Source organism: Asterias amurensis, chromosome 7 (genome assembly GCF_032118995.1).
Source record: "Asterias amurensis chromosome 7, ASM3211899v1".
NCBI lineage: Eukaryota > Metazoa > Echinodermata > Asteroidea > Forcipulatida > Asteriidae > Asterias > Asterias amurensis.
The window spans coordinates 17,888,008-17,914,353 of record NC_092654.1 but is presented as its reverse complement, the minus strand read 5'-3'; the positions used below and the strand labels follow the sequence as shown (position 1 = coordinate 17,914,353).

Here is a 26,346-nt window from a genome sequence, read left to right as displayed (position 1 = left end):
GATATTTGTAAAATTATTATTCTTTTGAGGGCGAAATTTTGTGTATTCTTCCTTCTGTTTTATCTTTTTTATTAAATGTTTATGAGAAGGGTTTAAATGTGCACCCCTTGTGCCCCCACGTATTCTTCAAAAAGTGACTGGCACAGCAGTGAACCATTTTAAAAGAAAAATCAGTATCCAACACTGACCCATCAATGATTCTGTAACAATTATGGAAATACTGCAAAACAGTTTCATATGTAAAACATATATATATATATATATTTGTGTCTGTGTTGCCTACATATCGTGACCGTTGTTCATTTTCATGTTTGATTTTTTCGATGAATGAATTCCGTTAACTTTTAAAATCACCTTCTGATTGCATTGTAAAGTAAAATGAAACACTCCAATAAGTAAAATTACAATGCCCAGTGGCTTGTGAAAGGCATTTCTTTGATGTCTTTCAACAACATTTTGAGGAGAAATAGTGACGCCTAAATTGAAAACAGCAGTATGGGTGTAATTTCCTCGGTGCTTTACCAACCAAATCAATATTTTGTTTCTGCTCTGTTTCTTTCTCAGGTCCGTTCTGATCTACCAATACAAACAAACAAAAAACGTTTCCGAACTTTGCCAATTTAGTTGTCCAGACAGTATGTGTCAACTACATGTACCATCAATGTCAACCAGTAAATATAGATTGCATTCATCCATTGTATAACTTCGGAAAAGTATTTCAGTTTATCAGTTGAGAGGGTTTGAATCAATGTTGTTCCAGGCCGATCAGAAAGCACCATTCTGAAAAAGTCCAGCATCTCAGATGTCTTATCGTAGGTACAGAAGCAGAGAGACGATTTGGAATGGAGTCAGGGTGATCTCGATGAATCCATCCTTCCATTGGACGACGTTTCCATTGAGACAGTTGTCTGACGTTGCTTCTTCAAGTATATTGCATCTGGGAGGAGACAAACAGATATCATGGTGATTCAAATAAGCCATGGTTTAGTTTAATAGATGGAAATTTGCATTGGGGATTAAGAATATTTAGTTTTACCCATATACACAGCTGTGTGTTAGTGTTAGCACTGAATACTAAGTACTTTCCCAAGCTCTGTGAAAAAAAAAAAAAATACAGCTCGGGGAAAGTATTGAGAGTAAAGTGCTAACACACATCGATGTATATTGGTAAAACCAAAATCAATATTCATAGATAATTTATCAAGTATCAATAGTATAAAATTTCCATGCAATTTGGGGATTGTCCAAAATTTTCAAAATTTAAAAGGTTGGCATATTTCTAGAAAAGGGTCTATTGCTACTTTACCACAATGTATGGATGGGTGGGGTAGGGTGGGGTAGGGTGGGGTAGGGTGGGGTAGGGTGGGTTAGGGATTGGGGGTGGGGGGTACAGTTCTAAGCCAAGACAGTCCACTCTTACCTGATCGCTCTTTGTACTGGCAGACTACTATGTATCCTTGTTGTAGCCTGGCCACCATACGCTTCAAACAACCTCATCACTAGCACATCCTCATGATCCTCTGCCTGTGGGAATTATTCAAATCAATCAAAACTGAAAGACTCATATATCTTCAAATGTTTTGGGATATTGACAACATTCAAAACGTTGAGGGTTAGAGACTAGTAATTTATTTTCCCACTTATATAATGACTATTTCTAGTGGAAAATGACTGCACCACAAAACTAAATTTGACCTTGGAGCCTCTCAGCTATAAATATTGTGTGCATATTTCTATAATAATTCTTAAAACTATGTTTTGCTCAAACTCGCGATTGGCTAAAATAAAATAAAATGTTATTCACTGTATAAATGCACATTACTACTAATAATAGCAAACATTTATGAGCACATAAAATACCCATTTACTCCTGGGTGGAGAGAAGCAGTTATAGTAAAGTGTCTTGCTCAGGGACACAGTTAATATCACGACTGGGACACGAACCCACTCTCTGCTGAACAGAAGCACCAGAGCTTGAGGACACGACAACCTATGTTGTAGCAAATACGAGAGATCTGTACCATGCACTGCGCGCGTTTTGTATCACAAGTTTGCGCAGTCCTAGTAACGTGCCTTTGACATGCGCGGGTAAGTTCTGCGTCCTGGCAAGTGATAACATAAACATAGAAGAGTCTATAGAGGGTTCGTGAAGTACAAAGTGATGTTTACCAGTTTGATTGTGTCAATAACAACAGCTGGATTGTCAACGGTGAAATACGAGTCTGCCTGCGACATCAGGGTGCCAGGGAATACAACCAGGGAATTGTTCAGGTTGTAGGCATGCTGGATCACATGACTCTCCTGAAAGCTTCCTGCAACCAGTGAAGAAAATTATATGTTTGAATCATTGAAGAAACTGCACAGATTAACAACAAAACTGCGGGTCGCAAGTTTTTTTTCTCTTCACAATTGGCCTCGTTGGATATGGGACGCAGACACGCTATATTTTTCGTATTCCACTCGCACTTGTGTGATAACTTATTTTATCTTCAAGTACGCGCTAATCCTCCAATCAGATTGGCAGAATGGAGTGGTGATAAAAACCTATATTGCACGGCTAATATCACTACCATGCGTCTTGTGTGTTCTATGTCACGCGCTAAGTTTGCTTGAAGATAAATACGTTATCACACGCGCGCTCGTGGAAATACGGAAAATATAGCGCGTCTGCGTTCCATATCCAACTCGGCCTTCGGCCTCGTTGGATATGGGACGCAGAAGCGCTATATTTTTCGTATTCCACTCGCACTTGTGTGATAACTTATTTTGTCTACCTTTGTGTGGCATTATTGCATAAGTGAAGTGATGCTTTCCCATATCTGCTGTTGGGTCAGGACTCTTAGGTGACCTCAATCTAAAAAAACAACGACAAAAGAAGGTTTATTACGATGACATGATTAGTGTCTACATTGGAAATTTGGTTGGTAATCCTGTTTTTATCAAGGAAGAAATTTCATGCCAAGCAAATGTTTGTGCTTAGCAGCTCTATGAAATTGGGCCCAGGTAAAGTACTGAAAACCCAAGCCCATATTGCCCCAGGCGAATTGGAATCAGGACTTTAACGTTGGAAGGCAAGGAATAAAATCACCACTAGGCCAACCCCACCACCCTCAAGATCAGTTGGAGAGGGAGGGGTGTGAGTTGGTTGCCTGTGATATTGACACTATTGTACAAGCTACAAGTAATGCACACTATTTGGGCCAAATTTCATTGCAAATTTCTTGGCTAAGCAAGAATGACTGGGTTACCGGTCGCAGCAATGGTAACCGTGTGGTGATCTTCCTGGTAACCTATTTGTGCTAAGCAAGTGCTAACAAGTTTTTGTTGCCTACGGCCTTGATGAAAATGGGCCCTGGTGGAATCATTTTAAAAGTCCAGATTCATTATCATCCTGATGTGAAACTATATAAAAACATGGTGTGTTTTTAAGTACAAGGTCCCCTGAAGATTACAACAAAATCTTCTGTTTGTTCTTTGTCGGATTTGAGGCAAATCTGGATTAAATGACGATTAGTTTGTTTTATAAATAACTACTTACAGAGATAAACGCATGATGTTATCATGGCAACTGTGACCATACTTAGAATCGTTGAGGAGGGCCACACCAAAGCCATGCTCCGAAAGATCCGCCCATTTGTGGCCTACAACCTGTGAAGGAAGGAGTGTGGGGGGGGGGGGGGTTAAACGAAAGGATTTCATTTCAGCTTGTCTACAATTAAATTTATGTTTTGGTTTGATTTTACTTATGGTGCACCCTCTCTTCGCACCTCATATCTTACAATGTCATATCTTTACTCAAGTCAAGTCAAGCTATATAAGCCTATTTTTTACCGTTTGGTTTGTGTGTATACACACAAATTTACCCAAACCTTATAGCGTTGTGTCCGCCATATCTCAAAAAAGGTTTATTGGACACCCCAAACACCCCAGTAGACCCCAGCACACCCCAGTAGGCCTACACCCCCAGTACACCCCCAGTACACCCCAATACACTCCAGTACACCCCTAGTACAACCTAGTAGACCCCAGTGCATCCCAACACAACCCAGTACAACCCAGTAGACCCCAGTACACCCCAGTGCATCCCAACACACCCCAGTACACCCCAATACAACCCAGTAGACCCCAGTACACCCCAGTGCATCCCAACACACCCCAGTACACCCCTAGTACAACCCAGTAGACCCAAGTACACCCCAGTGCATCCCAACACACCCCAGTACACCCCAGTACAACCCAGTAGACCCAAGTACACCCCACTGATCCCAACACACCCCAGTACACCCCTAGTACAACCCAGTGGACCCCAGTACACCCCACTGATCCCAACACACCCCAGTACACCCCTAGTACAACCCAGTAGACCCAAGTACACCCCACTGATCCCAACACACCCCAGTACACCCCTAGTACAACCCAGTACACCCCAGTGCATCCCAACACACCCCAGTACACCCCTAGTACAACCCAGTAGACCCCAGTACACCCCAGTGCATCCCAACACACCCCAAAACACCCTAGTACAACCCAGTACACCCCAGTGCATCCCAACACACCCCAGTACACCCCATCCCAGTACACCCTAGTACAACCCAGTATACCCCAGTGCATCCCAACACACCCCAGTACACCCCATCCCAGTACACCCTAGTACAACCCAGTACACCCCAGTGCATCCCAACACACCCCAGTACACCCCTAGTACAACCCAGTACACCCCAGTGCATCCCAACACACCCCAGTACACCCCATCCCAGTACACCCCAGTACACCCCAGTAAACCCCAGTACACCCCAGTGCATCTCAACACACCCCATCCCAGTACACCCTAGTACAACCCAGTGCACCCCAGTGCATCCCAACACACCCCAGTACACCCCTAGTACAACCCAGTACACCCCAGTGCATCCCAACACACCCCAGTACACCCCATCCCAGTACACCCCAGTACACCCCAGTAGACCCTAGTACACCCCAGTGCATCTCAACACACCCCATCCCAGTCGCCCCAGTACACCCCAGTACACCCCAGTGCATCCCAGTGGATCTCAACACACCCCATCCCAGTACACCCCAGTACACCCCAGTAGACCCCAGTACATCCCAGTGCATCTCAACACACCCCATCCCAGTACACCCCAGTGCATCCCAGTGCATCTCAACACACCCCATCCCAGTACACCCCAGTACACCCCAGTAGACCCCAGTGCATCCCAGTGCATCTCAACACACCCCATCCCAGTACACCCCAGTAGACCCCAGTGCATCCCAGTGCATCTCAACACACCCCATCCCAGTACACCCCAGTACACCCCAGTAGACCCCAGTACACCCCAGTGCATCTAAACACACCCCAGTACACCCCTAGTACAACCAAGTACACCCCAGTGCATCCCAACACACCCCAACACACTCCATCCCAGTACACCCCAGTACAACCCAGTAGACCACAGTACACCCCAGAAGACCCCCAGTATACACAGTAGACTAAAAATAGAAAATATTGATTCACAGAAATATCCCTCGAAACAGTGTGGTTTTCCCTTTTAACTTTGTGGAATAACAACATCTGTAATTTTGTGCAGTCTAAAGCTTGGTTCTACAAAATGAACCCCATACCCAGACCAAAACCACACAATTTTGCAGTATGATTGTGAAAACCATTATATTTTCCTTAAAAAAAAAATCTTTCTCATCATTATCATTTCATAACTCTAGTCACTTATTGAAGAAGCTGCCTACCGACCAATGTTGCTTGATTATCATAGGCATGGAGGCCTCGATGCAGGAGAAGATTTTGCTTCTCTGATGGTGTGGTGTGAATGAAAAGAATTTAACAATAAACTATAAATCTTTGGCACCATGCCGGCATGGTCAAATTTTCAGATTTTGGGGGCAATATTTTTCAGTTGAATTTATGGTTTAAAATGAAGATATTTTATCAGTGTGCACTGGGTAAATAAGCAAAAGGTTGAGATTTGTAAAGACTTTTGTAAGGTTAGGGTTTTGGTACAAAATAAAACAAATCTGCCATGTCTGGCATGGTCAAATTTTCAGATTTTGGGTCAAAATTGTTTCGGTGATTTTATGGTTTCAAATGGTGTGGGACGGACACCTGAAGACATTTAATCAGTGCTGACCGGGTACATAAGCAAAAGTTTGAGATTTATTGAGAATTTTGGAAGTTTGGGTTATTGGTACAAAATTAAAAGAAATACACCATACCGGCACGGTCAAATTTTCAGATTCAGGGTCCAAGTTGTTTCAGTGATTTTATGGTTTCAAATGGTGTGGGACGGACTACTGAATACATTTCATCAGTGCGGACTGATTTCATTGTGCAGTAAAAAAAAATAAAAATCTGCCACACCTGCATGGTCAAATTTTAAGAATTTGGGTCAAACAATTTACACTTTATCAGCGCAGACTGGGTTAATAAGCAAGAGTTTAAGATTTATTGAGAAATTTGAAAGTTTGAGTTTTTGGTCCAAAATAAAAAAAAATCTACCATGCCGGCATGGTCAAATTTTCAGATTTGGGGTCAGAATTGTTTCGGTGATTTTAGGTAAATAAGCAAAAGTTCAAGATTTATTGAGAATTTTGAAAGATTTTTTTTTTTTTGCAAAAAACATTTCTATTCATTAGACTTTAAATAAAAGCCACATTTTAGATTCTTACTTGCTAATGCACACTCCATCAACCAATTGCTGACCACTATTCATTTTATTTGAAGCTGGTTTTGTTTATCCAAGCAATGCATTATTTCAACAAAAAACTCAAACTCGGCTGACTCTGTAGATGCACGTGTCAACAGCCACAACCACGAGTACACATGTTTTTAAAACGACTGATGTAGCAGTTATCTCACCGTTATTCGTATATCTTTTTAATCATCATTGACACAAGGATTGTATATCAATTAACAATCATTGTGTCAACGATGATTAAAAAGCGCTTGAGTTTATCAAATACAAGATCTGCAAAGAGTTACATGTACTCAATATTTTTATCTGTTGTTCATTCGGCTTTATTGTAACAAAAAATTCACACTTGATTGTGGCTGTGCACGTTTTCATGTCTTAGGTGAAATGTTTTACCCATATTCCATTCGAGGTTAGTCGTGGCCTAGAAGTTAAGAGCACCGGATTCAAGTTGTGGCGTGTGATCAGCAGAGTAAAGCCGGGTTCATACTTCCTGTGAATGCAAATGCGAAGCGAATTTGACGTGAATTTGACGTCACAACTATCCAGCGATATTCGCAAGTGAGTTGCCCAATTTTGTGACATCAACATTCGCTCCGCATTCGCATGAAGTATGAACCGAGCTTTAGGGTTCGAGTCCCGGTCGTGACACTTGTGTCCTTAAGCAAGACACTTAAGCATGATTGCTTTGAACAGTTGGGGAGGTAGTGCTTTCTGCTCTGCCAACCAGACTTCTGATGGATGAAACCCAAACCTACATACGAACACTGTAAAGGGGTTAACCCTATTTCAGCCCCAGGAGTAAACCCTATTTCAGCCCCAGGAGTAGGTGGCAATGGCCCCTGGCAAAAACAAATTGTAGCCCACACCTTGAAGTGGCATTAAGGCCTTGCATAAAAATAAAATTAAACAAATATAAAAATCTGTCTACTCACCTCATATCTAGCCGAGTCCCATGAGGTGTTGAAGTGCGTGGGTCGTTGGAGATGACCGAACTGAATTTCATATGTAGCGTTGGTAGAGCGCACATTCAGCGGAAACTCAACTTTCAAGAATTTGTGGTTTTCATTCCAGTGAACCTGATACAAACAAAAGCAAAAAAGTCAGGGAACTGTCTTAAAGGCAAAGTAAACCTTTTTGGTTTTTGGTAATTTGATTTTTTTAATGTATATTTGGTTTGCGGTAACACCACGTGTGTATCTACTTGCCAGGTAGAGTTTGTTCTTAGAGAACTGTCTTGCTTTAGTCTACTACCGCGGAGCAGATGTTCGGGGGTTCGGGAGACTTCTCAGTTCTGAAAAGAACTGTCCTGCTTTTTAACTATTACCCGGGCTGGGACTACTACTTTAGCTTATAGGATCCTGATTAACTGTACTACCGTGGAGTGAGTTCTTAAAACGTTTCTACTAGCTTTCTTTAGTCATCGTTAGGAGACTGAAGAGTTAGAGAAGAGTGGGGTTATTTATAGGGGTTCAGAGGATCCAGTGCAAGTCAATCAATGTTGATTGTTTTAATCCTAAAAAAATAAAAAAAATAAAAAAATGTTTATGTAGTCACAATCAAATTAACCTGTGAACATTTCTTTTCAATAGGTGATCACGCAAAGAAGTCCACGCAGACAGAATAATCACTTTAAGAATACACAATCTGAGAAGGGTAACTACAGCAAAATGCTTCTTTTATTCAAATTTTGGGGTTAAAAGTGATTTTTTTTTTTCATTAAATAAAACTACATACCTCTGTTGTGAACCTAAGGTATGGACTTCCACTGTCCAATGAAATCACTTGATCTATCCAGCTGCTGTCACTAATGCTGAGCTTCGTCTCTATCGAGCATCGCAGTTGGCTGCTGTCAAGAATGCTCGCTTGTGACCTCATCTTAGTAATTGGCTTTCTGAAAAGTTTTGTACAAGTAGACTTGCTGTGAGGATTTGTTATTTCATTTTTATTTGGTGTTTTTTTAGGGGGGGGGGGTGGTGGGAAGGCAGAAATATTGAGTGAGTAAACAAATGGTGGCTTGCAGTGAACAAAAACCCCACAAATACACACATGATGTCTTAATTTGGCACAAGTTCTGAAGTTCAGTGAAAATTAGAAATGAGATTATATCAAATGGACTCTAAAAACCTCCCCCTCTAAAATTAAACCAAATGAAAAAAACAAAATCTATTAAACTAACTCAATATCAAACAATCCTATATTTTTCTTCTCCTGGTACCTTGTCTCTAAATGGTAGTCCATCACATCCCAGGCATCCCAGAACAGTGGAATATCATCAAAGATTACAAACTGGTTCCCGTAGACACTGCCTTGAGTGTTAGTCTTGAATGCCTCTCTGTTAAATACAAGTGAAGAAACATGGTTACAAAAGTGTCACAAGAGAAACCAAATAATTATAACTAAAATTACTTATGATTTTTGGGGTTGAACAAAGAATTGACTAGAGTGGGATCCGAACATAGACCTCCGGATTAACGTGCCGGCGCTCTACCAACTGAGCTATCTAGCCCTAAAATTACTTAAACGGAGGATAGAATTTTGGTATTTACTCCAAAAATTAATGACTATAAAGATTAGTTGGTAAAGAGCACTGGATAGCTGTTGATACTATAAAACAGTGCTACAAATGACTCCCTTTGTAAAATGTAGTTTTTTATTTTCCACACAGGTAATTTTTCATGCATCTGAATACACACAATCAATGCAACCAGGGTGTTTTTTTTTTCAAAATTAACTTCTTGCTAAGCTTGGGCGATACCGATTTATTTTATTCCTGATATATCGCCGCCAATATATTGCGATATTCAATATAATCGCGATTTATTCAATTTGACATCATCTGTCTTCAAACTCCCAGTGAAAGTTGTAGAAGAGACAGTCATAGCATAAGAGAGGTGTTCTAATGACCTATTCTTCTGGTTTTACTCCAAACCTATGGGGTGCAAGATGTCTCAGCTAGGAAATACATCGCGATATTGCGATACCTAATCGATATATCGGGATATATCGGGATATATCGCAATATATCGCAATGTAGCGATATTTTGGTTAAAACCAAATCGATCCGATATCGAAATCATTTCCAAATTAGTGTCTTGATGTTTGATAATATCGTGGTATCGCCCAAGCTTACTTCTTGCAACTTTGATGACCAAACATTTCACAGGTTTATTATTGTATGCATGTTGGTATACACCAAGTGAGGACACTGGTCTTTGACAATTACTTAAGTGTAAACCGGTCTTAAATAATCAAACAGTTTCTCTGAATACACTGTGTTACTGTCTTGCACTTCTTTCTCTAACAATTTAAAATGAAAATCTCAAAACATTAGAAAAAAATAAAATAATAATGTTTCTTGTGAATTCAAGGACTGAAATATCCTATTAAAAAAACAGATGCAAGAAAAAGACCTGATCTTTATGCTTTCATCAATTGTTCCAGTTAATTATGTACCTGTCCGTTTCTTTGTGCTTCAGGCTTACAACCCTTCCAAGGTTGTCGATCAATGCAACTAGATGTTCATTCTCAAGTTTGAAAGCACCCTCACAAGATTCAATGCAAACAGGTTTAACGTCAGACATCATTGTATCCGCAGATGATGAAAGGCTCATGGGTGGTACTGCCACAAGAACTGCAAAACAAACAAGAGGTTTTATATAAGAATGCTTCAAAATAGTAGCTGCTGATGAAGTCATTTTATGCTACAATATATGTGACCCGCTCTGTGAAAATGAGTCAGATGTTGACAATTTAAAAAATTGAGTTATATGCATGGCTGGAAAGAACACACCAGCAGCATTTATTTGGTATATGTCAAAGCTTTGGGGTGTATCGCGTTGCTCAGTTACTCCCATTTGAAGTGAGCCAGTAAATCGCTTTTTGATAAAAACGAATTGCAAGTAAAGTGGTGTTTTAAACTACCATTTTGCGCAAAAGGATACAAACTAGACTTAAGTATGATCACAAAATTGTTGCATTCATAGCTTCATTCCCTAAATAAAGTGTTGTAAAGGTTTACCATGCAAATATAAATCTTAAAAAGATTAAACTGTCCATTACTCAATAATGCATTGGGCGACATTCGACTCAATTTCACATAGTGGGGCACATATTAAGGACCTCAAAACTGATAAGTCTCCCGAAAATCAGCTACTCCGTAGTAATAGAATATAAAGCGCGACAAGTTCTCAAATAAAAATCAAATCTACCTGGCAAGTAGACACACAAATGGTGTTACCACAAACCAATTATTTACTATAGCTTTACAACAATAAAAAACACAGAAAGTACGTCTACCTAGAGTTCTGCCGGAGTGATCCTTGGTGACTGCTTCATGTTTCTGGATCTTGGCTTGCTTGGGTGTGATGTCATCTTCGTGGACTTCAGGGAGAGCTATCACCTGATGCTGCCACCATGAGTTCGGATTGAAGATGCAATACTGCCCTCTCTGTCAACAATCAAAGTTTGAACAATCTCAGTAAAACCTCATAGCGTTCCGCTGCTCCATTTCTTTGGAACAGTCTTCCTGTGCATACTCGCCAGGCTCGTTATTACCGGTAACACTGTTATTATTTATGAGCTCACCTGTTCTGCTGGTTGGACCAGTGCATTCAACCCCTGATCAAGAAGCTCTGAAGCTGTTTTGTCAATGTCCTCATAGATACCGATCGCATCATCAACAACCTAGAAAAGGTCAAGAGTGCATGAATCGTATGGATCTATAAACTCACAACAAACAAGGTTACAAACCTATGTTCCCAACATCCCTATTATTCTGACACTACTTGTGTAGTTTCTTAATAGTAGTCGTAACCCTAATCTTAGTTGTGGTGTTTGGTTAAATAACAAACTCTCAACATCAGCACTAACTGGAGAAAAAAAAACAGACTTGCATTCAATGTTCTCCCCATGTGAGTTTTGGGAGAGCAGGCTGCCATCCTAAAACTTTAGGCCGTAATTGCTACCCAGACCAAAGAATAACAAATCTTTATCCAGGCCAAGTGCAAATAAGAAAAAGTACTTTCTATTAATCAATCACCTTTTTTTAAGACTAAGAAAAGATAAAAGTTTCCATTCATGACGAACATACCTGCTTGATGCAAGATCCCGGTAAGACGTCGTGGAACTGGTTCAACAGAAGACCTTGCCAAAGTCGCTGCAGCTGGCTGCGCGGGTAGCGCCCTCTCTGGCCAGATCTAGCCAGGAGGATTGACTGAGCCAGCTCTACATTCCGGAGTAGAAACTCCATCTTGCGATTGTATTTCTTGATCTGTGCAACCACAAAAAAAATAAAAAATCAACTCTCCACTTGGGCCGAACACCTACGCCCAATTTCATGGAGCTGCAGAACACAAAAAATTGCTTAGCATGACATTTTTGCCTCGATAAAAACAGGAACTACCAACTAAACTTCCTTGTGAATCAACTCTCCTCTTAGCCTGAACACCTAGGCCCAATTTCAAAGAGCTGCTAAGCACAATAATTTGCTTAGCATAAAATTTTTGCCTTGATAAAAACAGAATTACCAACCAAATTTCCACAAGATGTTCAGGATAAGGAAACAACAGCTGAATACCATGTAACAAGTAATATGCAACAAATGAATATTTTTGTGCTTAGCAGCTCTTTGAAATTAGGCCCTGATGTAAAACTTCCAGGCTCGTGAGTAATTTCAAATACCAGCCATGAGCACCAGAGGAGATCCTTTTTGAACTTATCCATTCACACGCGTACACACATTACACGCATTCAGCACATTAGCAGCAGCACACGATCACAAGCCAGTTAACTGCTGGTGTATGTTGCTGACAAACTATGTAGTTTCAGAGCAGACTATAACGCGCAAATTAATTGGAAGCGTACATCACTACAAGTTTTTCGACTTAAAATATTGGGCCTGTAAGACCAGGGTCGGTCTTTATTCTTACAGGTAAAGACAGGGAACCAGTCCACTCTCCACCCTGCTCCTAGGCTCAATGAATGAACTAGGGATCTTTTTGGGCCGTCAACCCAAATCAACCGTCACCAGGGGAAAGTTGCCACCTAATCCTAGGGCTGAAACAAGGTTACCCCCTTCAAAGTCTGTAAGGATGTAGGCGTTGGTATCATCCACTAGGAGCCATTGTATGTAGCAATTATGGTTAATTATGCCTGCTCAAGTACACAAGTGTCATGACTGGGTATCAAACTCACACTCTGCTGTTGACAACAACAGAGCTCGGGTCTAGTGAACTAGACCACTTGGCCACGACACGCTTTGTTTTTATAATTTTGGTTTTTACCCATACACCGATGTGTGTTAGCACTGTATACTCAGTACTTTCCTGAGCATCACAATCACGTCTAAAGCCTGGGTCATACTTCCTGTGAATGCCTATGCAAAGCGAATTTTGATATCACATGGCTATTTTGGCAGTGGATGTTTCACAAGAGTTGAACACAACTGTTGCGAATAATTTGTTGCGAAAGTGTAATGTCAAAATTTGTATTGCATTTGCATGAGTATGAACCAGGCTTCATGTTGCACTGATATCAGTGACTATACATTTTAGGGGGTGCTGTGTCCGACCTTTGCTTGGGTTGTGAATGTCCCTTGATGGAGCTCCAGATATAACTCTCCTATCCATGTACACAGGTTGGCTGTTCCATCCCGCTCTACAGACTCAAAGAACGCCTGTGGTGTGGATTGCTTGACCCTTGAGAAAAATGGATCCAAGAAAAGTCTTTAGAAATAAAGTTTGCGATGACACCATGAAGAAAGAGTAGTGGTGGCTCTGTGAAGAGCCAGTTTGTACTTGAAAGTATTCAGTTTATGAAAAAAATTGCAACTTGGAGGATGGTCAACAATAGAAAGAAAGAAAACAATCACAGATGGTGCAAAATTTTCCCTTATACCAAATTTAACATCTGCTAAATCAGTGCGGTACCCGCTGCTTAAACGTAGGATTCAAACTGCCTCTAGCTGCCGGGCAATCTCTGGGGTCTAGTTGGTAAGACACTGCTCTGGAATTGCAAAGGTAATGGGTTTGAATCCCTGCTGAGCATTATTATACCTGTGATTTTTTTCACAGAGCTCTAGAAAGTACCAAGCACACAGAGCTAACACATATCGGTGTAAGGGTAAAACCAAACTAATATTCTTTATCCCGATGCAAATTTAACAATATATTCTCCATAACAATTAACAAAAGGTAAACATATTCAGCAATGACCTTGAGAACCTTAAAAGCTCTAGTTACCTTGGAAGTCCGTCAACATTCTTCATTCTTTCCAGTCTTGTCAACATTTCTTCACTAGGAGAAAACAGATTCCATTATTATGTAGTTCATAAGGCTATGTCACACGGGACAAAAAGGCTATGTCACACGGGACAAAAAGGTTATCTCCAAAGTACAAAAATGCATTCATATTTCAGTGTTTTCATTATTTTCTTGGGAACAGTGAGTTACAGAAAGAAGAATGTCTCTTGTGCTGCTGAAGTGTTCCTTGTACATAAAGCGCAGTTGGTTGCCTCCACCAAGTTACCTGAAAAATGGCCCTGTGTACTATGCCATTTAAACGCTGAAGTACTAGAAACTGGGATATGATGACTATCACCCCCACTCTAAAACAACTCACTATCTCTAAATGAATCATCTTCAAGTTGATTCTCATTGTCCACGGAAGATGTGAGGGGCTGGAGCAAGAGGACATCCCAAGGAATCCACTTAGAGATCAAGTGATAGCATTTGCAGAATCATTTCTACAAGGAGGTACATGTAAAAGGTAAAAATAAGGTTGAGGGTCCAACTTACCTTGGCCCTCCCCCACCATCTCCATATCCAAAGAGCAGCATGGAATGATTAACACGACCCTTGTCTTTGTTCTCAGTCACTGTCTTAAGAACCTGGGGGAGGAAGGTTACAAAGAAATATAGTTTGAAATCTGAGAGTAATCATATTTCGATGCAGCTGATGTGTATATTGGTACCTGTGAGGGCAGAGATAATTCTTGTGATTGATTCAGTCGAGCAGCGCATAGTTTTTGCACAGGCTGTATACTCCCCAGGGAGCTGAGATGGTTGAAGGAATGATTTAAGGTCCACTGACCAGGGGTAATAACAATGGAAGCGCTTAGAGAGACTTCGGGTGTGAAAAGCACAATGTAAAAACTTTCTTCTTTGTCTTCTATCAAAAGCAAGCAATCCTTAGACTTACATCTTTGACTTTTGCTGAAGTCCCATAATCATTTGCCGGGGGAAAGTGTGTCAGGCAACGAGAGCCATCGATCCCCTCCCACCAAAATGTAGAATGCTGTGGATGTGAAAAATACAAATACACAGGATAAGAGAACTATAATAACAATATTTAATATAAAAACAATAATATATTGGCCTATAGGATAAAATCTCCATGAAGAAGGTGGCTCAAAAAAGTGAACTCGTACCGGGAATTTGTTGACAAGACTCCAGCTGAGCTTCTGCGTCACAAAATACTTGATGCCGGCCTCCCGTATGATCTGAGGAAGCTGGGCTGAGTAACCAAAGGTGTCTGGCAACCAAAACTAAAGACAGAAAAAGAGCAATAATAGTCAAATAATAAAGTACCTTATTTTGCATTTTCAAGTTTAGAAAAATGTAAGACTAGTCAACTTCAGCCACCCATCTGAAGTTGCTGTATCAGAGCTGCCAATGTTTGCATCTAGCAATCAAGAAGATTTTGTACAACAATCAGGGAGATACTTTAGAATTACATTCAACATAGTAGGGTAAATGTTTCTAATATGAGGGAGATTTTAAACTTGTTCATCAGAACATGGAGAGATTGGTTTATTTTCAGGGAAATTTCTGCAGAATCAGGGAGAGTTGGCAGCTCTGCTGTATGTAGTCAGTTGACCAAAAGACTGGTCTCCTGTCTATAAAGACAGGTACTGTTCTTACAGGCCCAATGATTTCATTGGATACAATGATTTCATTGGATACAATGATTTCATAAGATAATCGTGCTGTGACGTAAACTTTCCATATGATTGCTCCGAGGTGATGTAGTTTCAGCTTGCACTTTCGTGTGCATAGTGCTGTGTTGTTTTATTCACTATGTAATTCATGTATGTGTACATGTGCGTGTGAATTGACTGCAAATCTCCATGTGAAATGAGTGGAGGTCAAAGGTAGATTTGTAAGGATATGAACATCCGGTCAGGCTGGTATCTGGCGTTATTTAAGAGCCTCTAAGTGTGACGTCAGATGCTCAGACTAGTCTACTACTAACTACTGGGTCTCAGAACTCATCACTGCAATAACCTATCTTTCTGAAAGTTTGTATATACTCAGCGCCTTGAGTACCTTGTTCGGTAGACACGTGCGCTATATAAGACTTCGATATTATTATTACTGTATCACAAAACTTTGACCAATCAATGACAGGTATCAAACTCATTAATGTGTACGACGGATGACTATTGGTCAATACTCACCACGTTGCATTTTGACTTGAACTCCCTCAGAAAGAATCGCTGGCCGTACAAGAACTGCCTGACAAATGATTCACCACTTGGGAGATTCCCGTCCATCTCTACCCACACCCCTCCGACTGGAATGAACTGTTCCTTCTTTGCGGAGTTCTTCTGAATCCTCTCAAACATACAAGGGTAATGCAGTTTTACCCAATCGTACTGCTGTGCCTATACAAGGAAAATCATTAAAACTTTCATGAGCAAAGGATCATGATTTTTTTTAAAGGCACTGGACACAATTGGTAATTACTAAAAGGAATTGTTAGCATAAAAAACTAACTTAGTAACAAGCAATGGAGAGCTGTAGATAGTAAAAAACACGGTTGCCTCTGAAGTGACTTAGATTTCAAGAAAGAGGTAATTTTCTACTAGAATATTTGAATTTTATTTTGAGACCTCAGAATGAGTTTTTGAGATCCCGAAATCAAGGATCTGAAAGCACACGTGTGACAAGGGTGTTTTTTCTTCCATTATTATCCTGCAAGTTCTACTACAAATTGAGTTAAAGTTTTCACAGCTGTGCACAGGTTTGTTATTTTGTGCATATGTTGAGATACACCAAGTGAGAAGACTAGTCTTTGACAATTACCAATAGTGTCCAGTGTCTTTATGGTTAAGTGCCTTGCTCAAGGGCACAAGTGCCATGACCGAGAATCGAACCCACACTCGGTAAAAGCATTACTTTACAATCAACCTCAAGAATGATTGAAGAAAATATTTTTTTAAATCTTGTCCAATGAGAAGAAATGAATGGAATAAATCTGAACTTGTGCAGTTGCAAAAATGTGCAAATGTTGGTTCTTAATTTAGTTCTAAAATAACAAAAATTTAGTGTAAACAAATGAACTCATTTGGTGTTGGATTGGTTTTAGAATGACTGTGCAAATCTTGCGTGTACTGAACCCTTTCATGAACCATTGATTTGATAATTTGATCATTTATGGCCGAGAGTTGCACAGTATACACAGACTTTTTTTGTAGAAACAAATGATGTCGCTTACCTGAGAGCAAACAAACTTGAAATCAGGAAATCTGTCCATGAGTTGCAGGGTGGTTGACCAGGATCTTGCACACTTGCGTATCGTCTCAGCATACGGCCATAGCCACGCTGAAATATATCCATTCATAATACAAAATTGGAGTTAGAGTGGCTAAAGAAAAACAAATTGCAGTTGATATTTCATACTTGACTTTTATTCAGTAAATCACAATAACATCATGGATGTGTACAAATTGTTTTTGCCCTCAGCCTGATGATGTACATGTATGCCCAACATTCCCTGTTCTATCATCAGCAACCTCGTTCAAAGTGTTGTACAATCTCCTCGCGCAACTTTCTTTCTTTCTCAGAATGCCTTGAATGATCATAACCCCTTGTAGTGTGACCTTGAATTATCCAAATTCTGTGTTAAAGCTTGCACAGAGCGCGTCGGTTCTTGAAGCACACCCTCCAGTCATTATCCTTTAGAATAAATCCCGGATGATAACTTGGCTGGCCTGGCAACTCTGGGTGTTGATAAAGAGAGCCTGAGACCAGGCATAATATTTTGTCCTCGGGAAAAACTACAACAAATTTTGTTTGAGTATAATGGCTGACCTACTTGATCTATCTATAAAGGATCATGTATAAGCATGTCCCATAGGGTCATTCCGTGTCAATTCAACACGCTTTTGGACCTGACCCTCACGGATTTATATGAAATTCGGTGTGCTGATTGGACTCCCTGAGAAATGCCCAAATCCCAAATTTTATGTAATTCGGATCATTATTTTGGGAGATACGGCTTAACGAACTTTTGACTAATTAGCATGACCTGCTATGTTTGGACAATCATATCTCCAAAAGTAAAACACCTACAGAGATAATATTTACATTATTTTGAAGCTCTTGACTTGGCCCACATTTGATAACATAAAATCAAAAAATTTCCACGCACCACCGAAAAAATACGCAAAAATTTGACCTTTGACCTTGATTTGCGAAAATGCGTATTTTTCAAAATGCGTAATTTTTTTATAAATGCAAGTTTAAGATGTAAGCAACAATATTCTGAAAAATTGTGAAGGGCACTCTTACAATTTTTTTGTTATGATTTTTTTAACATTGGCTAACAAGGCCAAAACCATAAAAACGCATTGTACATGTACATACATGTATGTACATGTACAGTATTATGTGTAGTTATGTGTACATGATACATGTACATTAGAATTTCAACATGTTCAAAGATAATCATTCACATTTTGAGTTTCACATTTTGATGTTAGTACGAACACAAACTGAATGCACTCCACTAGATCCGGCAAGGATGCACTGCTTCAGCCCAAGTTCAGCAAATTTTCAGCAAAACTTTCAGGAGGATTGTTTCCTTGAAAAGTTCAAACACTTCTTTCAGATTACAAAGAACAAGATGTTTCTGGAGATGTTTCTTCTCACCATCAACAGTAACCGACACAAAGTCTTTCATCCATGGCATTTGTCTGCTGACGGACCCGAACAAGTAAAAGTCTCTCACAGTTTGCACCATTTTTAATGAAAGAGATTTCCAGCGCTAGGATTTGGAATGGAAAGCATTCCCTGCTAATTCACCAGTTTCTTTGCTTTTCTTGGCATGTAGTTTGATGCTCCAAAAATAAACTGCTATTCTTTTGATACTCCAACTCACTGGTAAGACGGTCAAGACTTGAACTTTTTCACTTTTCTTGGTCAAGGTATGAAATTTTTGTTTCAAATGACTTATCATCTCACTTTCATCATCACCGAACTGTTTTCCTGGAGCAGTTTCCAGTTTCTGCTTAATTGTTGTCTCTATTCTCTTAACTTTGTTTTCCATGTAACTTCCATGAGCTTTCTTCTTACTTATGATAGGAGATACACCAATAATTGTCATAGCCTCATTGATAATGTTAATGTCGGTATTTGGCTGCACAAAAACATCCTGATGTGCAGATGACATTGATGGTGCCTGAACTTCTGGATCACTGCTAGAACTTTCAGTTGTTGAGAGTGTTTTCTCAGGCGACAATTCAGATATCTTCTTGCGATAGCCGGTGCATAAACTGTGCTCGAGTGAAATGAAGACTTGGATGCTCCAATATAAACCTTTCTGATACCTGCTCTAAGCCTGCTTTTTTCTTGCTGTGTGATTTAAATGGGTCACAACACATTTTTCTCTATGATACATCCTCCAGGGAATTGACTTTTAAAGCACTAAATGTGAATACTCTGTACACTGTACATGTACAGTGTACAGAGTATTCACATTGTATTGTATAACATGTATACAGTATGTCTGATACACAGTGTCTCCTATATTAAATCAAGGGGATGAAATGAATTAGCTCATTAAGTCATGTCATGAAACAGACTTTTGGACTCCACATTATTACCAGGGTGACATGGTTTTTAATGTGCCTGTACACACTACCACACAATACTCTGTACATTGTGTATGTTGTACAATGCGTTTTTATGGTTTTGGCCTTGTTAGCCAATGTTAAAAAAATCATAACAAAAAAACTGTAAGAGTGCCCTTCACAATTTTTCAGAATATTGTTGCTTACATCTTAAACTTGCATTTTTAAAAAAATTATGCATTTTGAAAAATACGCATTTTCGCAAATCAAGGTCAAAGGTCAAATTTTTGCGTATTTTTTCGGTGGTGCGTGGAAATTTTTTGATTTTATGTTATCAAATGTGGGCCATGTCAAGAGCTTCAAAATGATGTAAATATTATCTCTGTAGGTGTTTTACTTTTGGAGATATGATTGTCCAAACATAGCAGGTCATGCTAATTAGTCAAAAGTTCGTTAAGCCGTATCTCCCAAAATAATGATCCGAATTACATAAAATTTGGGATTTGGGCGTTTCTCAGGGAGTCCAATCAGCACACCGAATTTCATATAAATCCGTGAGGGTCAGGTCCAAAAGCGTGTTGAATTGACACGGAATGACCCCATAGCATGTACAATATGACTACATGACCTTGACTCGAGTCAACAACACTGAACAATCTTAGTGACAGGATGTAGGAGAAGTATAATCAGAACTTACCAGAGTCAATATGAGCATGTCCCATAGCATGCACAGTATGACTAGATGAACCCGGGGTTTCACTGAAGAACTTTCTGGCAATTTGACCAGCGAGTTTGTAAGACTCACGGTCACCCACTGTACAAGCGTTGACTATTGAATTCATTGTGTACAAGGATTGGAAACTACGCTGGTCCGTTTCTGGGATATGCTGCAGGTTCAAGATATTTTGATACAGCTTTAGTAAAAAACAGAAGACTCAATAATAATAATACTCAGTTTCATTATAGCGCTTTATCACACCCCTAAGGGGCGTATTAAAGTGCAGAGTATTTTTCCTGCAAGGTATGTGGAGCTACAATATGAAGTATAAGACATATTCCTTAAAAGTACAGTGCAAGGGACCAACGGCTTTACGTCCCATCCGAAGAACGAAGCAATGGTTAGGTGTCTTGCTTTTAATTAGGACACAAGTATCACGACACAAGGTATGTGGAGCTACAATATGAAGTACAAGACCTATTCCTTAAAAGTACAGTGCAAGGGACCAACGGCTTTACGTCCCATCCGAAGAACGAAGCAATGGTTAGGTGTCTTGCTTTTAATTAGGACACAAGTATCACGACACAAGGTATGTGGAGCTACAATATGAAGTACAAGACCTATTCCTTAAAAGTACAGTGCAAGGGACCAACGGCTTTACGTCCCATCCGAAGAACGAAGCAATGGTTAGGTGTCTTGCTTTTAATTAGGACACAAGTATCACGACACAAGGTATGTGGAGCTACAATATGAAGTACAAGACCTATTCCTTAAAAGTACAGTGCAAGGGACCAACGTCTTTACGTCCCATCCGAAGAATGAAGCAATGGTTAGGTGTCTTGCTTTTAATTAGGACACAAGTATCTTGACTGGGACTCAAAAGAGGTGTTGATGCAGATTAAAATGATGGTACCATTTGTGGAATTCTTCGATCTCATTTGGTTGGAGGATGGCAAGCGTTCTGAGGTGGGGATGCCCCTCCCCCCCTTCACTACTTCCACCACACTCTTTGTAGGACTGTGAAAATGTTGAAGACATTTGTTAACTTTTAATATTAATGTAACCACACAGAGGCTAGAAAAAGAAGTAGTCAGATACCCTTTTTGTAACAAGCAAATATTGTTCACACTTGCTGTGGGATACGGGGAACGTGACAAAATGGTTGATGCAGCATGTTAAAAAGTGGTACCCCTTCCAGCCTAAAACCTTTCAATTTCTTACCGTTGCCATATCCACAAGTGTTTCTATGTCATGGATGAGCTCGAACACCACCCGGTCAAAGGTTACCAGTTCCACCTGATTGAGGGCAAAGGTCATATCGGGGTTGGGAGGTCCTATTAGTCCGGAACCTGCTCCAAACATAGTATTACAAGCCATTTCAATGAACACAGTCTGCTTGAGCCTGTGTGGAAAAAATATGAAAATTTGTTTACAACTACGGTCAAAAACAAACGGCAGAATGTTCTCATGCAAACGAAAATGCAGTAGTTTGTACAATGTTGTACAAAGTTTAACAAAAACAACAAAAGTTCAAATGCAGGGTTGGTACATGTATGTTGTACAGAAATTTAACGAGAACAAAAGTTCAGAGAGTCACTAGTGCAGAAAGGATTGTAAAATATAAACCTTTATTAGGAAGATCACAAGCTTATTGCTGTGTGTCTAGGGCTACAGACCCTCCCATGTTCTCAAAAGTTCTAAAAAAATGGATATTTCAATGATAAGCAGTTCTTTTGGGGGTCTGCAGTACAGTAGTCCAGCAACAGCAGATAACTTCCCATAACAGATTTTGGAGGAATTGGGACTTGACTAAACTTCCTCTTAACCCTTTATTTACTCAACAGCAGAACTGGAATTACATTTCATGGAGGCAATGAAGGCCTTTGTGCCCTCTGGTGATGCATGTCCTTTCAATAGTTTTCCCATAGACAGTTAACATTTTCCAGTGGGAGTGATCTTATTAAAATGAAAAATGGTCTTGCCCTCTCAAGGATGAAATTTCAGGACTGTAGAAGCAATCTAGCAATTTGGCAAGGCGTAAATCACCAGAGGTCATTACATTGAGCATAGACCTTATCGCAAATACCAATGCGCAAGCGCAGACTGTTGAATGAGGTGCATTGTGGGATATATATGAATCAAATTTTGCTACCAGCTAGACCACAATGCATCTAATTCCAAGCTTTACGCACGCGCCCCAGTATTTGCGAAAAGGTCTATGGTCGGGTGGGGACTAGACTAACCAGAAACCATAGAGCTCAGGGAGATTGGCTATATTGAAAAGTGCACTGGAGCAAGGTCGACTACAAGTATGGTCAAGCTTCGTCATGGCATCTGATGGTCAAGTGTAGGCACTCATCTAAACTTGCTCATTTATTTTCACAGTGCATAGAGTGGATAGGGAAGTGTATGAGGGTGTGTGAAGGGGGTGGGGGGGGGGGGGGGGTTAATGGGAGTGGGGTGGGGGCGGCTAAAGAAAACTTACCCAGCTTGCTGTGATGATACATCAACATGTTTATGGTTGTCTTTGTTTAGTCCGTGGAAAGGGCTTCCATCAAGCCATACCTTCAAGAAACAGAATGACTCAGAATAAATCAAAGTTAATCCCTCAAAGAAAAAGAGAAGACACAAAGAAATTCCACTGGCAAGGTTGTGATTTTACAAGATGACTCACTAAAATGAGGAGGATGTAATTGGGCAAGAACCGTTTGAAGAGGCAGTCTGCAGTGGAAGTAAGTCACTATCCAAAAGTACTTTTATTTCTCAAAATATCAAAGCACCAATACCTTCAAGTAGCCACTCATCACAATTACTACTCGCCTCAAATAGTACAAATCAACCAAATCAAAGCCCCAATATCTTCAAGTAGTCACTACTCACAATAACTTTTGTTTCTTAAACTACTTGCCTCAAATATAGCACAATTTTATCATTGCCCCAATACCTTTGAGTAGTCACTATTCATGAGTAATTTTATATTTCTCAAACTACTCGTCTCACCATTGTTTAGAACATGAATGGAATCTCACCAATGCCTCTGAGTTTGAATTCCAAGCTAACCTCACTTCTTTGTCGACCCAGTCTTCAGGAATACTGAACTCAATTCTGAACCAATGGGTTGACCATCTAAATTAAAAATAATTTAAAGAAATATAACGGTCTCTTATTATCTTATTACACCGATGTGTGAAAGCACGGTACACCTAATGTTTTCAAGAAATCTGTGGAAAAAAATTCACCTCTGGGGCATAATACTTTTTCTTCTTGTCTTCAAAGCATCAATTGTTCGTTTCCATTTGTCCAAACATTGCTTGTAATGGTCATGACAGTGGTCATCTAATTTTTTCAATATTTGGAGAATTTGGGGACTGTCAACAAGTTCAATTTAGGAGGATTAAAGTGTATGTTCTTGCATAATGCAACTCTTCTCCAGCCCCCAGTTCAAACTCAAAGGGCTGCCGTATAACGGCCAATTTTGTTCTCAATGTGCCACTTCTATTTCATAATCTGGTAACTTTAAGCGCAGAAAAAGGCATACTAACCTTTCAGTGTGTACTGTAAGCAAATGCATGACATAACAATGCAAATCATTGGCAAACTCACACGTTGGCAGCCTAATGTTTGTGTTAAAAAGACGTTAAAATCTGGCTCCTGCTCCATGCGTTTGGATCATGATCATTGCAAGTTTTGTAATTTATAAGCGCTCTGAGGATAAAAACCAAGAATCACACAAAGTGCCTCGCAACTTTAACTGTGGCCCCTGACTGAGAGCTAATGGAGAAATGTAAATATTGCAATGCAACAAGACCCCCTCCTGATTTGAGCATGCGGGTGCTGGGCCAGGAAAACCCAAATTGGGGGGGGGGGGGACCCAAGATATAAAGATTGTTCCGAGGTTGGATTTGAACTGAGGCCCACAAAGATCAAAAACAAGGGCAACACCATTAAAGACAAAGACAATGGACAGTGGACACTAATTTGTAATTGTCAAAGACTAGTCTTCTCACTTGCTGTATCTCAACATATGCATAAAATAAAAAACCTATGAAAATTTGAGCTCAATCGGTCATCGAAGTTGCGAGATAATAATAAAAGAAAAAACACCCTTGTCACACGAAGTTGTGCGCTTTCAGATGCTTGATTTCGAAACCTCAAATTCTAAATCTGAGGTCTCGAAATCAAATTCGTGGAAAATTACTTCTTTCCCGAAAACTATGTCACTTCAGAGGGAGCCGTTTCTCACAACTATCAACCTCTCCCCATTACTCGTTACCAAGTAAGGTTTTATTTTAGTAATTATTTTGAGTAATTTACCAATAGTGTCCACTGCCTAATGTGTCAACAACTTTTTCTAAAAAATAACAGTGAATACAAATAAGAAACAGAAAGTTAAACAGCAAATCATGTCTTACGTTGGTCCGAACGTTTTTCCAATTTCTGTTTTGGTGAACTCTTTGGTGATTGCTTCTTGGTATGGGATCCTGTCATCAACTGCACAGTGGTAAATAGCCGTGACTGGGTGTTTATCTGGATACAGCCTGTTAATTTTAAATTTGTAAAAGAAGTTAGGCAGTACTTGAACCAGTGACTTCACCTATGGCTATGGCTATGGTTCTGGCTGTTTAACTAAAGAAGGTCGCGTAAGTGGCGGTGGCTGTGGCTTGTTAAGAATCATGATGGCATGTAGATCAGTGCGTGGTATGTAGATTGCAACGTCTATCTAGTTTTAAATTATGTACTTCTAATAAGCAAAGGAAGGAAATTAAGGTTTCAATTGATATACTGCATCAGTTAATTTTGTTCAATTCAAATTCAGAGAAAAAGCCTGCCAAATAATAATTATGTCATAATTGGGTGCAACACAGGATAATATCTTCTGTTCAAACTCAGCGTTAAATTTAGCAACACCCGTTTCAGACAGCCGCTAGAGTCGCATCAAACCAAATAGATAAGAAGCGACTCTAGGTCGACCCAAATTAGTTGCAATAACGTAACCCTCCTGCCGTGCCGTTGGCAGGAGGGTTCGTTATCGCAACTAGACCCAAATAAACTTTGGTTTCAAACAGGCGAACTTAAACATAACATTTACATTGGCTCAGCTTATGAAAAGATCCACGCTAAAACCAAGGTGCTCCAGAGTCGTTCCGAACGACTGCAACAGTCGATCGTTTGATTTCTAGCGCATCCAGTCGCTCTGAACTGTTTCAGACGTCAAACTTTTTATGTACTTATATCAGAATTTGGTTCGGCGCGACTCTGGAGCACCTGTCTGAAATGGGTGTAAGTCACCTGTTTTTTATCTAATTTGATAATAATGAAGATTAGAAATAACGAAGTGAATTAGTTGATGTCATGATGTACTGGAGAGGAAAACATACAGCCATTTTCATTTCAGGGCGCTGCCATATTTATTGACGACATCACGTAGTGCGCACCAACATGACCAGAGACAAACAACAATTGCACGGACAGTTGCGATACGTTTGCGCGAGTGGAGCGCACCCCTGGTAAGTCTGCTGCCACCACGTGCAGGTAGTAGTTGCGATAAAAAACCCTCCTCCCGACGGTGAAGAGGAGGTTACGTTAACGAACTAGTGCAGTGAGTGAGTATGGAGTAGGGCTGCCCTTAGTCTTAAAAAGTCCAAAAAGTCTCCTATCTTAGTCACCCCTAAATATTAGATTAGAGTAAAAGAGCATTCTTTTTACCTACGAGAACGACGAGCCCCCCCCCCCCATTCACATGTTTAGTCATGATCCCCGTCCCTCTGAGGTGAGGCTGTGGGCTGTGGTCTGGGACACTGCAGGAGGGGGAGGGACTTGACTGTCACTCTTTAAATTAAATTAAAAAAATAAAATAAAAAATTGACTGTCCAGTGTCACTGAGTGTCTCAGTGTCACGAAACAATCAATAAACTCAACGAACCTTCCCCGCAGGTTAACATCTGTAAAGTAAGCATCTGATATGAGTTTTTCTGCCTTCTCCAACGTACACCTTCTACTTTTTAGCACAAACGTCTCGCTCATTTTTGCAACGCCGGCAGCTTTGCACAAAATCGAGGTGGTCTGCTAGCTGAG

General features: G+C 40.1%; 1 protein-coding gene across 1 annotated transcript; it reads right to left on the bottom strand.

Moving 5' to 3' along the window:
* Positions 1-110: 110 nt before the first annotated feature.
* On the bottom strand, positions 111-26,323 carry LOC139939997 (alpha-mannosidase 2C1-like). The gene is made up of 25 exons (XM_071936187.1): positions 26,195-26,323; positions 24,684-24,809; positions 23,301-23,397; positions 22,757-22,836; positions 21,493-21,673; positions 20,251-20,440; positions 17,198-17,304; positions 16,158-16,364; positions 15,129-15,245; positions 14,900-14,995; positions 14,498-14,589; positions 13,943-13,996; positions 13,273-13,399; positions 11,794-11,973; positions 11,289-11,387; positions 11,001-11,151; positions 10,158-10,335; positions 8,920-9,036; positions 8,439-8,595; positions 7,637-7,780; positions 3,539-3,648; positions 2,775-2,854; positions 2,170-2,312; positions 1,421-1,524; positions 111-937 (listed from the first exon to the last, which is right to left on the bottom strand). The coding sequence occupies exons 1-25, from the start codon at positions 26,293-26,295 to the stop codon at positions 808-810; spliced, it is 3,168 nt and encodes a 1,055-aa protein (XP_071792288.1). The 5' UTR covers positions 26,296-26,323; the 3' UTR covers positions 111-807.
* Between the last annotated feature and the right edge of the window lie 23 nt (positions 26,324-26,346).

What these genes read in the sequence shown, in the direction of transcription:
- LOC139939997 (XM_071936187.1), bottom strand. Translation starts at nt 26,295, where the DNA reads ATGAGCGAGACGTTTGTGCTAAAAAGTAGAAGGTGTACGTTGGAGAAG. An exon ending in GATGGTGGGGGAGGGCCAAG is followed by an intron (nt 13,997 to 14,497) that starts GTAAGTTGGACC and finishes GTTTTCTCCTAG; the next exon opens with TGAAGAAATGTTGACAAGAC. An exon ending in CGGGATCTTGCATCAAGCAG is followed by an intron (nt 11,388 to 11,793) that starts GTATGTTCGTCA and finishes GACCTTTTCTAG; the next exon opens with GTTGTTGATGATGCGATCGG.